This window comes from Ranitomeya imitator, chromosome 4 (genome assembly GCF_032444005.1).
Source record: "Ranitomeya imitator isolate aRanImi1 chromosome 4, aRanImi1.pri, whole genome shotgun sequence".
Taxonomy (NCBI): Eukaryota; Metazoa; Chordata; class Amphibia; order Anura; family Dendrobatidae; genus Ranitomeya; species Ranitomeya imitator.
The window spans coordinates 332,675,707-332,689,343 of NC_091285.1; the positions used below are offsets into that span (position 1 = coordinate 332,675,707).

At 42.4% G+C, this 13,637-nt stretch overlaps 1 protein-coding gene across 12 annotated transcripts in view; it reads left to right on the plus strand.

Annotated features, from left to right (window-relative positions):
• The window catches only part of MLC1 (modulator of VRAC current 1), a 96,328-nt gene extending 89,654 nt beyond the window's left edge, over positions 1-6,674 (plus strand). For 6 of the 12 annotated variants that reach the window (XR_011320741.1, XR_011320742.1, XM_069764949.1 and 3 more), the window contains 3 exons: positions 1,743-1,799; positions 1,982-2,019; positions 6,365-6,674. Coding sequence is in view for 10 of the 12 variants with exons in the window: in XM_069764949.1 (XP_069621050.1) it covers positions 1,743-1,799; positions 1,982-1,987 (63 nt within the window). In the remaining 2 variants the exon portion in view is untranslated. Of the gene's footprint in view, positions 1-1,742; positions 1,848-1,981; positions 2,020-6,364 lie in introns of those variants that run through there. The other 6 variants (XM_069764947.1, XM_069764951.1, XM_069764955.1 and 3 more) reach the window with 3 other exon arrangements.
• Positions 6,675-13,637: the final 6,963 nt, after the last annotated feature.

Here is a 13,637-nt window from a genome sequence, read left to right on the forward strand (position 1 = left end):
AAGCCAAAATTAGGAGAGGAACAATCAGCGGAAAAGCATAATAGAAACATGTGCACCTCATACAGTATGCATTTCTGACCCACTCTTGGTTTTGACTTAAAAATACTGAATGTAGCCTTAGGCCATGTGCACACTATGAGTATTTGGTGAGTTTTTTACTTCAGTATTTGTAAGCAAAAACCAGGAGTGGGTGAAAAATGCAGAAGTGGAGCACAGGTTTCCATTATATGGTTACTCTGATTGTAAGCCAAAATTCAGAATTGAAACAAATACTGAGGGGGAAAAAAACCTCGCCAAATACTCAGCGTGTTCATGTGGCCATAGGAGAGTGTTTGGTTTAGTCCAAAATTTTTCATTTTCAAAGAGATAATAGGAGAAAATGGACCACTCAATTTGTTGTGCAATTTCTCCTGAGTAAGCCGATGCCCCATATGTGGTCAGAATTTATAGTTGGGGCACATTTCAGGGCTGGGAAGGGATGAAGTGCTATTTGACTTTTCAAGCGCATGTTTGACCTGAATAGAATAGACTTTGGATGCCATGTCTCATTTGAAGAGCCCCAAAGTGCTAAAACAGCAGAAAACCCCACAGGTTACCCCATTTTGGAAACTATACCCATCCAGGAATTTATCTAGGGGTGTGGTGAACATTTTGAACTCCCAGGTGCTTCACGGAATTTGACAATATAAGAACATAAAAATGAAAAAATTGTTTTTTTTTCCACAAAAATGTTCCTTTAGGTCCAAATTTTTCTTTTTCACAAGGGTAATTGGAGAAATTGCACAACAAAATATGTGGTCTGTTTTTCCTGAGTACACTGATGCCCTGTATATAGGGGAAATTACTGTTTAGGCGCATGACAGGGCTCAAAAGAGAAAGATTTCTATTTCATGCGGGCGCCATGTTGCATTTGTAGAGCCTCTGAGGTTATAAACCTCCAACAACTGACTCCATTTTGGAAATTACAGCTCATGAGGAATTTCTCTAGGGGTGTAGTGAGCATTTTAGGGTATGTGTCCACGTTCAGGATTACATCCGGATTAGCTGCGGATTGAACGCTGCGTACAACCACAGCATTCAACCCGCAGCGTCCAGATGTTACAGGATAGTTGAGGGGATTTTATGAAATCCCGTTTCCACTATACATGCGAAAACGCATCCGGTGGCCCTGCGTTTCCAGACTTGCGGCACCTCTTTTTAGAGCGGAACATGTCTGTTTACCTTGCGGCGACGCGCCGTTGCTGCAAGGTAAATCACAGGTCCCTATGTATGGGGGCGGTGCTTTGGACGGAGGGGGTTTTCTGCTCCGTCCAAAGCTCCGTCATAACGGACTGTGGACACGCACCCTATAACCCAGAGCTAATAAACTATTCTGTGAAACATTGGGCTGTGGAAGTTAAATATATATATATTTTTTCCCCCGATAAGACAGCTTTATTCTTCGGGTCAGTACAATTACAATGATACCATATTGATATCATTTTTTGATGTTTTGCTGCTTTTACACAACAAAAGAAATTTTATACACAGAAAAATATTTTTTTGCATGGCCTTATTATGACAGCTATAGGTTTTTTATTTAAATGTTTAACACCTTATCAGAGCATGCACACTAATCAATAATGTACTACAATGCAGTACATGTGCATTGGGGTCATATCTCTTTTGTGTTCCTTTATTTCATGATGCAGATACATTTCATGTAAATGAGTTATACTTTATATTTTATTTTACACTTGTAGGTTTCCAGCAATTCCTTAAGAGACTTTGACAAAGAAAAGGCATGGAAAGCTGTTATGGTACATATGACCCAGTAGCCTTGTTTGTGCTCCTAATTTGTTTTTCTACATGACATTATAGTTTATTCTTTTGTTTCATTTAATCACCTTTAAATAGTGATGCTATAGGAAACAATCAAATATATTTTATGTATTACATAAGATTATTGTATTGTTATATTTATTTTGTATTTTCTGTCCAGGTCTAAAATTACCTGAAAGAAATGACGTAATAAATCTAGTGAGTTTTCCCATTATTTGTACTTCTTGTGAATCTAATACATTATAAAATATAAGGTCAACTGTTGAAAAATGTATATTTTTTTATAACGCAGACCCATTAGGCTATGTGCGCATGTTGAGTATTTGCTTGCAGAAATTTCTGCAAGGTTTCTGCATCTCTTGGCGTTTTTGGAGCGTTTTTGTATGCATTTTTTGCATGTGTTTTTGCATGCGTTTTTGTACAGCAATGAAGACTTTTGTGTGCTAAAAAATGTATTTTAAAGGGAACCTGTCACCCCGTTTTTTCAGATTGAGCTATAAATACTGTTAAATAGGGCCTGCGCTGTGCGTTACTATAGTGTATGTAGTGTACCCTGATTCCCCATGTATGCTGAGAAATACATTACCAAAGTCGCCGTTTTCGCCTGTCAATCAGGCTGGTCTGGTCAGGTGGGCGTGTTCACAGCACTCTTTTCTTCCCCAGCTTTCCGTTGGTGGCATAGTGGTGTGCGCATGTCCAAGGTCCGAATTCCCTGTGCCCACGTGAAGACACAGCGCGCGATCTGCGCTGTCATCCCTTTCATCGGTGGGGGCGGCCATCTTCCTGGGGCCGCGCGTGCGCAGATGGAGTGCTCTGCTGCACGGGGCTTCAGGAAAATGGCCGCGGGATGCCGCGCGTGTGCACAAGAGATTGCGGCAGCCATTTTCCCAAAGCCGAGTTTGCATCTCGGCTTTGGGAAAATGGCCGCCGCGATCTCTTGTGCGCACGCGCGGCATCCCGCGGCCATTTTCCTGAAGCCCCGTGCAGCAGAGCACTCCATCTGCGCACGCGCGGCCCCAGGAAGATGGCCGCCCCCACCGATGAAAGGGATGACAGCGCAGATCGCGCGCTGTGTCTTCACGTGGGCGCAGGGAATTCGGACCTTGGACATGCGCACACCACTACGCCACCAACGGAAAGCTGGGGAAGAAAAGAGCGCTGTGAACACGCCCACCTGACCAGAACAGCCTGATTGACAGGCGAAAACGGCGACTTTGGTAATGTATTTCTCAGCATACATGGGGCATCAGGGTACACTACATACACTATAGTAACGCACAGCGCAGGCCCTATTTAACAGTATTTATAGCTCAATCTGAAAAAACGGGGTGACAGGTTCCCTTTAAAAAAAGTTTTGTGATGTATTTTCTTGTTTTTTTCATGCTGATGCAGTGGCTTCAGGGTAATGGGAATAGGGCTTGATGGCAGCAGCTGTCATTGACACCAAGCCCTAGGCTTAGAAATGAAAGGGGGTCAGCCCTACACCCTCATTACTAAGCTAATAAGTAAACATAAGCACACACACAAACAAACACACACAAATCTACACACACATTGTCAGGAGCCTATGTAGGAGCGTTAACAGAACAAATGTACATAGGCTGTAACCAAAGAGCAACTGTTTATTTTAAAGAAAAAAAAATTTTTTTTAAATTACGTGGGCTCCCGTGTCATTTTAATAACCAGCAGAGGGAAAGCTGAAGGCGAATGTTAATATTCTGGGAAGGAGCCAATAATCATAAAGGTTCCCAGGATATTAATATCAGCTCACAGCTGTTTGCTTAGTCTTTACTGGCTAGTTTACAGGGGAACCCCAGAAATTAATTCACATAGTTCCCCTATAAAATCTAACCAGCAAAGGCTAGGCAGACAGCTGTGGGCTGATAATAATAGCCTAGGAAGGTGCCATGAATATTGGCCCCCTCCCAGAGAAAAACATCAGCTCTCAGCCACCCCAGAACAGGCGCATCTATAAGATGAGTGAAATCTGGCACTTAGCCTCGCTCTTGCCTCTTGCCCTGTAGAGGTGGCAAGTGTGGTTCATATTTGTGGGGTTGATGTCACCTTTGTATTGTCAGGTGACATGAAGCCCACAGGTTAGTAAAGGAAAGGCATCTATAAGTCACCTATCCATTAGTAACCCCATAGTGATATTGTATAAAAAACACAGCCAGAATAAAGTCCTTTATTTGAAATAATGACACAGACTCCTTTAATGAACCGTAATTAAACCATACTCACAGAACGCCTAATCCACTCATGCCAACGGCTCCTGCAACAAAAACAAAATAATAAACCACAATGTTCCTCAACTGTCCGCAGAGAAGATAATTCATAACAGCCCACGAGGATCCTGATGACTTTGAGAGCAGTCTCTGATGGGACTGCTCTCAAAGACAGCCAGCAATACACTGATACAGGAGGTAATCGCTCCCGTAGTGTATCACTGAGCTGCCGTGAAAAGTTCTCACACAGCGGTGCTGTAAGTGAGAACACCGGAGCTGATCAGCTGATGAACTCCAGTCAATTCTCTCACGGCAGCTCAATGATGCACTACAGGAGCGATTACCTGCTGTCAATGTATCACTGGCGGCGGCCGGGTAGAGCAGTCACATCTCCCGATATGACTGTTTTGTATATGAGATCGCCGTGGGACACTCGGGATTATGTGGACTACTGCGGACAGGTGAGTATATGTCAGCTTATTTAATTTTTTTTTCTAGGAGATAAGGGCATCGGGGAGTTGGTGTTAGGTGAGTAAAATGCTTTTTTATTTTTACGTGAATGTACGTAATTATTTCAATTTAATTTACTTTTTTTTATTTTAAACTGTGAGCACAGGCGCCGGCTGATGAGACTACATCTCCCATCAGCGGCTCCTGCTATCACTGTTATCAGTGACAGCAGACATAGCCTGATGGGAGGAATAGTCCCATCAGCCCACACCTGCTGACCTGTGGTAAGCATTTTACCACGGGTCACCGCTGCGTGTCACAGTCACAGCTGCGGGGTCACGCTGACATCTGACAGCATGATTCTGCAGCAATCTGACTGACAGTCTTAAAGGGACTCTGTCACCTGAATTTGGAGGGAACAATCTTCAGCCATAGGGGCGAGGTTTTCGGGTGTTTGATTGCCTTGCGCAGGCGTGTACTATGGAGGACAGAGAATGAACTTCAATCCAATATTGAAGCCAGCATGCAGCCAGCGGGTAAGGAAAGGGTGAATCAAACATCCGAAAACCCCGCCCCTATGGCTGAAGATTGTTCCCTCCAAATTCAGGTGACAGAGTCCCTTTAACTGGTGGTAGCATTAGCGCGGGTCACAGTCACAGCTGCTTGGTCACACTGACCTCTGACAGCACGATCCTGCAGCGCTCTGACCGACAGTCTTACCGGAGGTAGCGATACCGCCGATAAGAACCTCTCCGCTGGTGTTTCCCACACAGTCACACAGATGACAGCATGGGAAACACCATAGTAAGTACTTGAAAATGCAAACAAAAACTCAGTAAATCCGTAAACATTTTTTTTGCTGCGGATTTGACTGACTCAATTGAAGTCAATGGGTGAAAAACGCTGCAGAAATGCACAAAGAATTGACATTCTGCAGAAAAAAACACACTGCAAATACTCAACTTATTTTTGTGCATAGGGCTAAAAACTACAGGTAGGTAGTTGCTAACTACAGTACTTGTCTGTTCTGCGTAAGGACGATCTCCACTGGCTCAACCTGTGATTGCCTTGCCTCACTTCACTTCTCTTCAACTTCCAGTTTGCTTTGTTGACAGGGTATTTGGGTAGCGGGGAACCAGCTGTCAGTCATCATGTCATCGGGAGAGACGCACATCAGAGCAGAGGAGAAGACGCTGCTCTGTCAATGTGACGTTAGTGGAAGCTGCTGAATTGCTGACGAGAGGTCCATGACTGCTTTGAGGAGGCAGAGATCGTCGCCTGGCAGAAAAGGCATGTAGTGAGCAGCTACCTGCAGCTTAGTTCTTAGCTCCATGTGCAAAAACATTAAACGTCCCGAATACCCAGTAGTAAAACTTGTCTTTCCAGTCTTCCTAAATAGACTGAGTAGGTGTACTAAAAAGAGCTTATAAGCACTGCACATTATCAGCCACTCTACTTGGCTGCATTAGTGGCCGGAAACCAAGACAATGAGCATTAAAACAATATAATTATAAAGGGACACAATTGTTAAATGGCTTATTTCTACAAGCATTTTACTATTTTAACCATTATTGTTGCGGAGACAACCCCTTTTAAATGGAATATTGATTTAGAATTGATTGTTTGCTGTTGTTGATGGTTTTACTTTTCATTTGCATTCACTTTTGTTTTGTTCTTATTTGCTCACCTGTAACCATTTGTGTTTTGTAACTGTGGTATTTTTTACTTTAGTTTCTAATTTTTAATGCATAATGTCAACTGATTGGGTTGACTTGTTTTTTTTTAATTTATTGTTTTATTACATGTAATATATGTGTTTATATTTTTATTTGTTTAAATGTCCCTCATCTTGATCTCCTCTCTATTAGCTAAAACAGGGATCCTTGTCTAAAGAAGCGCCTCAGAACATCGACTTTGCCTATTAAAGAAATCCATGATGTCGACTGTTTTTAAGTGCTTTGAGCATAAATGTCATGGCTAACACTAAAGGATGTAGTTAAAGGGCCTGCCAGCAATTAGCCCTGAAAAAGTCTACATATCATTAAGGAGACCACAATCTGAAATTGTTAGAAATTAGCTTTCCTTCTAACACTCCGTATTGCTAATTATTATGTTTTTTTTTCTTTTCCATTTTACTAACTTTGTGAAGAATAAATGAAACAAACAATTTTTACTTTTCTTACGTTCAAGGAATTCTATCATTGGGCATGCGTGCAGCTCTATCCTGGGGCATGCCTGCAGCTCTATTATGGGGCATGCGCGCAGCTCTATCACGTTTTGTACAGAGCTGTCATTTAGCTGCTATGGAGGTACATGAGACCTCTGCTGTACATTTATAGGTTATTTTTGTGTTGGATTTTGTATCCATTTGACAGGAGGAAATCCGATCATACTGAATTCAACTGCATATGCAATTCTCATTTAACAGACTATATCTAAACACACAATCTTAGGCCTCATTCAAACATCTATATTACAGGTATGTGTTCTATCCACTTTTCTACGGATGCAACATGTACCCATTATAATTTATAGTGTTGTTCACACGTCTGTGCAAAACACATGGAGACATGTCGTTTTTTTTTTGCCTTTATTGCGGATGAAAAAGTCTGGTACGTCTATGGGTTTGTGAAAAACATCCAGCATGCCTCTGGCATCCATGTGCTGTCCATGCTTAACATTGAAAACCGGAGAAGCTTTGTCATTTATTTCTTTATCCGTCAATGACAATCAAAACACACTGATGATAAAATGAGACACACGGTGTTAGGGTTGGCGGAACGCACTGAGTATATATATATATGTATAAATAGGTGCGTTCGCAACCCGGGGTCCACTGTGCAGGAGAGGAACCTGCTGCTGGCAAATGGCGGTGCTATATGGCGGTATAGGCGAACTCTGTTAACTCCACAGAGTCGCTAGAAATAAGATGCTGTGCCCTGTTAGCGTCACAGGGGAACACAGCTAACTGCTGAGCTGGAGGCAGTCAGTGGTCACGCACCCAGAAAAGCACACAAACAGTCCTCACCGGAGGAGCCGGTATTCTAGGGGCTTATTTCAGCCGGGTCCCTGAATACATTCATGCAATACTCCTCACCGGAGGTGCCGGTATTCTAGGGGCTTATTTTAACCGGGTCCCTGAACACACACATACAGGCACAACCACAATGAACAAGCTCATGACATGAGGTGATACTAGCGCATGGCTGTGTGGCCATGCAAACCTTTTATAGCTGCAGCATGTACAGGACCTTCCAAGAAGGACCAATGGAAGTCGCTGCAGTACCTGAGCATGTGACCCTAGACCGCCACTGAGAGATCTTACCCTGGGCATGCTCAGTGTGTGCAAAGCAGGACTTAGTCCCAGAAAAGCCTGCTCGCCGTAGACCAGTGCAGGGTACAATAGCAGAGCCTGAAAAGTCAGCAGTAACCCTTTGCACAGTATCAGGCTGAGTGTGACGCTGGGACCGACGTCTCCGCTGAGCAGGCTCCACTGCGGCTGATGCAGAATGGGAGACTGCAGCAGTCACGGCTTGAGATTCCCACTGTGCAGCGGCGGGAACTCGACTCCTAACACACGGATGACAAAAAATGACACATGGATGAAACACTGGTAAAAACGGACACACTGATGACATTGGTTAAGAGACACATGGATGACACACTGATGGTAAAAATGGATGCACTAATGGTAAAAGGCACATGGATGACCCACTGATGATAAAAACAGACACACTGATGGTAAAAACGGACACACTGATGGTAAAAATGGACACACTGATGGTAAGAAACTGACACTGATGACACACTGATGGTAAGAACGAACACTCTGATGGTAAAAATGGACACACTGATGACACACAGATGGTAAAAAGGACACACTGATGATAAAAATGGATACACTGATGACACACTGATGGTAATAAAAACACACTGATGACACACTGATGATGGTAAGAATGAACACTATGATGACACAAGTACCATTTTTTTCACATATGTGTTTAAACACGGACGTCTGACACAGTTTATAGAGTTTGTCCCACTGATGGGATCTGCCATAAATGTCCAGTAGAGATTTGTCATTTGAGTTGAGCTTTGTCATGCACTCTAAGGAATGGAGAAGTGGCTGCAAATGCATAATTCTCTCCATTCATTTATATAGCCCTCCAATAATTGCCAGTTGGTTGAGATAACCAGATTTCTTTGTGCAACCTTTGTCCATGGATCAGGTCAATGCTCTCTGGCTGTTTGACAGTAGCTGCATGAATTTTCCGAACTTCTGGTTTCCTTGATGCAACATTTGTTTTGTCGGCCTGGCTTGACATTATCTGTGTGGCGCACAGGTGATGTCTCGCCAGCCCAGCTAATCTTAAGCCAAGTGAGATCCTGGAGGGTAAGGAAATTTGCTCAGCTCCTGTCCAGAATCATGGTCTGGGGTTACGAGAAGCCAGTAGGATATTGTTGGTCTTTTTCTAACCCAAATAGTGAGATATTGTTGGTAATTAACAACCCACCCCGAAAAAAAGGTCTAAAATATTAGCAAAATTTGTTCAAAAATGTTGACAATAAAAAAGGCCACTTTGACAAAATGTCTGTTTAAAAATAGTTGTGCAAAAACGACAAAAAAAAAATCACTGTATTCCTAAAGCCCAAAATAGCTGCATTCTCACAGTTTAGGCACATGCTAGACTAGCCACAACATTTTTTGATTAGGCTTGATTACAATAGGCGTCATTGTCACCCATGTTAATTTGATACTTGACATCTTTCATTATCTATGCTGCCATTAATAAAATTTAATTTGTAATCTCAGTAATGGCTGACTTCTTGTTATGATCTTGTTATGATCATTTGTAAGCATAAAGCTTCTATTTTTGAATTCTCATATAGTTTTGAAATGTTATCTTTAATTTATCTGTGCTGATTGGTGTGTGAGAAGGTTTAGATGAAATTCACTTTCCTTTTGACCTTTGAGACATGTCACGTACCCGCTTCTCAGCACGTGACTTGGAGTTGCACCTGCAAGGGTTAATCTATCTCCTCTCACTCAGTCCAGCATTCAACCTCTGTCCTATGCTGCAATGGGAGCATAAATCACACCCCGACACAGACCACGCACCCCACTTCATACACGCTGCCACCACTCACCGAACACATGATCGAAGAGTCCCAGAAATACTACTATATGCGAAGCACTAGGATCATACACTCTAAGGCTATGTGTTCTTTTAGAGCATACAAGGTTCTGACTTATTAAAGTTTAAAGCTTTAATAGAAAAGGTACAGTGCTTACAGTAAAAGGATATAAAAAATATGGAAATAAAAAGTGACATACAAATATGCAAAACAGTTATAAAAATAAAAGGAAGAAAACTTACAGGAATATCTGAACTTTGTATTCTGCTTTCTGCTTCCTGAGGGGGGGGGGGGGGGTGAATATGGAGTGGTTCACATCAGCTTGGCTGTCCCTCTATGACACCGTTTCTATGGGTAAAGGCTTAATTTATAGATTAACCTGGAGATCTGATTTCTAGACCAGCCTCTCATGTTAACATTCTAATCCTTGGTTTGTGACTGGATCCTGGCTATTTTACCAATGAATACATTATTTTTCTTTGAACGCTATTTGTGTGACCTTTGTGTGTCATAGTAAGTAGTGTCAGGCTGCAATTGGCGTCTCTCTTCAAAAGAATCAGAAGGTGTGAAATGTTTCCACTTGGTGTGTTCTCGGTAAATATCCCCTGGGGTGAGACTAGGAAGACTATCCTTTTCTCAGGATAACATAGGTCATTACCTTTGTGAAGAGCTGCAGCTTAGAACAGATGCTAAGTTACTGCTGGTCATACATATTCCACTACAAGACATAAAAAAGATATTCTATTTTGTATAGTGAATTTCAATTACTTTTTATTTTATTTTTTTTACTGCCAGATGCAAATAGGTGACTAGGTTGAATCCAGCTGCTATTGACTGCTACCTTTGTATGTGTGCGTGTGTATATATATATATATATATATATATATATATATATATATATATATCTATATATATAATTGTCTAAGGGTTTTTCTGTCTCTCTGTCCTGGAAATCCTGCGTCTCTGATTGGTCGAGGCCGCCAGGCCTCGACCAAACAGCGACGGGCACAGCATGGCGACGATGATGTCATAAAGGTTGCCGCGACCAATCAGTGACAGGCACAGTATCGACGTAGATGTCATAATGGTTGCCATGGCGACGTTGATGTCATAAAGGTTGCCTCGACCATCAGCGACGGGCACAGTCTGCCGCAAATTCTGGAATCATCATTGTCCATATACTACGGGGACATGCATATTCTAGAATACCCGATGCGTTAGAATCGGGCCACAATCTAGTATGTGTGTATATATATATATATATATATATATATATATATATGTATATATATATATATATATATATATATATATATATATATATATATATCTCAGTGGTTAGCACTGCAGCTTTGCAGCGCTGGAGTCCACTAAGGACAACATCTGCAAGGAGTTTGTATGTTCTCCCCGTGTTTGTGTGGGTTTCCTCTGGGTACTCCCACATTCCAAAGACTTACTGTTAGGGAATTTTGATTGTGAGCCCCAAGGGGTACAGCGATGATAATGTGTGCAAACTAAAGCGCTGCGGAATATGTTAGCGCTATATAAAAATAAAATTATTTATTATAATTTATTTTATATATATGTATACACTGCTCAAAGAAATAAAGGGAACACTAAAATACCACATCCTAGATATCACTAAATTAAATATTCCAGTTGTAAATATTCATTACATAGTGGAATGTCTTGAGAACAATAAAACATAAAAATGATAATAATAATAAATCTTTATTTTTATATAGCGCTAACATATTCCGCAGCGCTTTACAGTTTTTGCACACATTATCATCACTGTCCCCGATAGGGCTCACAATCTAGAATCCCTATCAGTATGTCTTTTTTTGAATGTGGGAGGAAACCGGAGTGCCCGGAGGAAACCCACGCAATGATCAACCTAAATCACAACTAATATCCCACAAAGGTCTGAAGTTGGAATGATGCTCAAAATCAAAGTGGAAAATGAAGTTACAAGCTGATCTAATTTCAGTGGAAATGCCTCAAGACAATGAAATGATGCTCAGTAGTGTGTGTGGCCTCCACATGCCTGTATGACCTCCCTACAATGCCTGGGCATGCTCCTGATGAGGCAGCGGATGGTCTCCTGAGGGATCTCCCAGACCTGGACTATAGCATCCACCAACTCCTGGACAGTCTTTGGTGCAACGTGACATTGGTGGATGGTGCGAGACATAATGTCCCAGATGTGTTCAATCGGATTCAGATCTGGGGAATGGGCGGGCCAGTCCATAGCTTCAATGCCTTTATTTTGTGGGCACTGCTGACATTCCAGCCACATGAGGTCTGGCATTGTCCTGCATTAGGAGGAACCCAGGGCCACCGCACCAGAACATGGTCTCACAAGGGGTCTGAGGATCTCATCTCGGTACCTAATGGCAGTCCAGCGACCACTGGTGAGCACATGGAGGGCTGTGCGGCCCTCCAAAGAATTGCCACCCAAAACCATTACTGACCCACTCCCAAACCGGTCATGCTGAAGGATGCTGCAGGCAACAGATTGCTCTCCACGGTACCTCCAGATTCTGTCACGTCTGCCACATGTGCTCAGTGTGAACCTGCTTTCATCTGTTGCCATGCATCCTGCACTGTGTTGGGCTATGAGCACAATCCCCATCTATGGATGTCGGGCACTCAGACCATCCTCATGAAGTCGGTTTCTAACCGTTTGTGCAAACACATGCACATTTATGGCCTGCTGGAGGTCATTTTGCAGGTCTCTGACAGTGCTCTTCCTGTTCCTCTTTGCACAAAGGCGGAGGTAGCGCTCCTGCTGCTGGGTTGTTGCCCTCCTACGGCACCCTCCTTGTCTCCTGGTGTACTGACCTGGTAGTGTGTCCAGCCACTGGACACTACGCTGACAGACACAGCAAACCTTCTTGCCACAGCTCGCATTGATGTGCCATCCTGGATGAGTTGCACTACCTGAGCCACTTGTGTGGGTTGTAGAGTCTGTCTCATGCTACCACGATTGTGAAAGCACAACCAACATTCAAAAGTGACCAAAATATCAGCCAGAAAGCATTGGTACTCCTTTATTGAGTGTGTCTTGATAATTGCCGGGAAAGAAATATATCTTGGTACCGTGTTAGCCAGAAGATAGAAAAATATTTAGAATTGAGTCCTCAGTGGTTGAAACCTTTTAATGGCTAACTGAAAAGATGGTAACAAATTGCAAGCTTTGGAGACTACACAAGTCTCTTCATCAGGCAAAGACTAAAAGAAATTCTGAAGAATCACATATTTATGCACAACATAGCATAGAAAAAAAGAAAATAAAAGGAAAAACCATGGATAAGACAGGTGACATGAAGCAGAATTACCATGAGTGATAAACAGTTATGTCCATAAATATTGGGCCAGTTCTTAGATAAGGATTGTTTTATTGGGGTCTGGTTCTGTTGTGATGACCCCTCATAGTCTGAGGGGCAAGTTCTTTAGTTGATGTAAAAAGACATAAATCCATGCGACACATTCATTCCTGCAGTGAGAGTGTCAAAGGTCATCATCAGTTTATATTCCCAGACTCTTCTGTCTCTCTGAGATTTGAAGCTACCTTTTAACACAAGTAATTTCATGTCCATAATGTTATGATTTGGGAGACAAAAATGTATTGCCACAGGTAGATCCATTCTTTTTTCTCTTATTGTGTGGCGGTGAGAATTCATTCTTGTTCTAAGCTTTTGCCCTGTCTCCCCCACATACAGACCCCCAGTTGGACATTTAGTACAAATAATTAGGTACACCACATTAGAAGTGACGCAGCTGAAGGTACCTGGTATCTTGTAGTCCTAATGTGAATTGGGGATCTTTATCTTGTCCGTGGTCATTATAATTGGACAGGTTTTACATTTTTTTTTTATTGCAAGGAAAGGTACCTGCAGCTGTTGGAGAGGACAGGGAGCTCTTGACAATGATGCTTCTTAGATTTGGGGGCTGCCTAAAACACAGTAGTGGGGGGTCTGGAAAAATGGATTGTAAGCG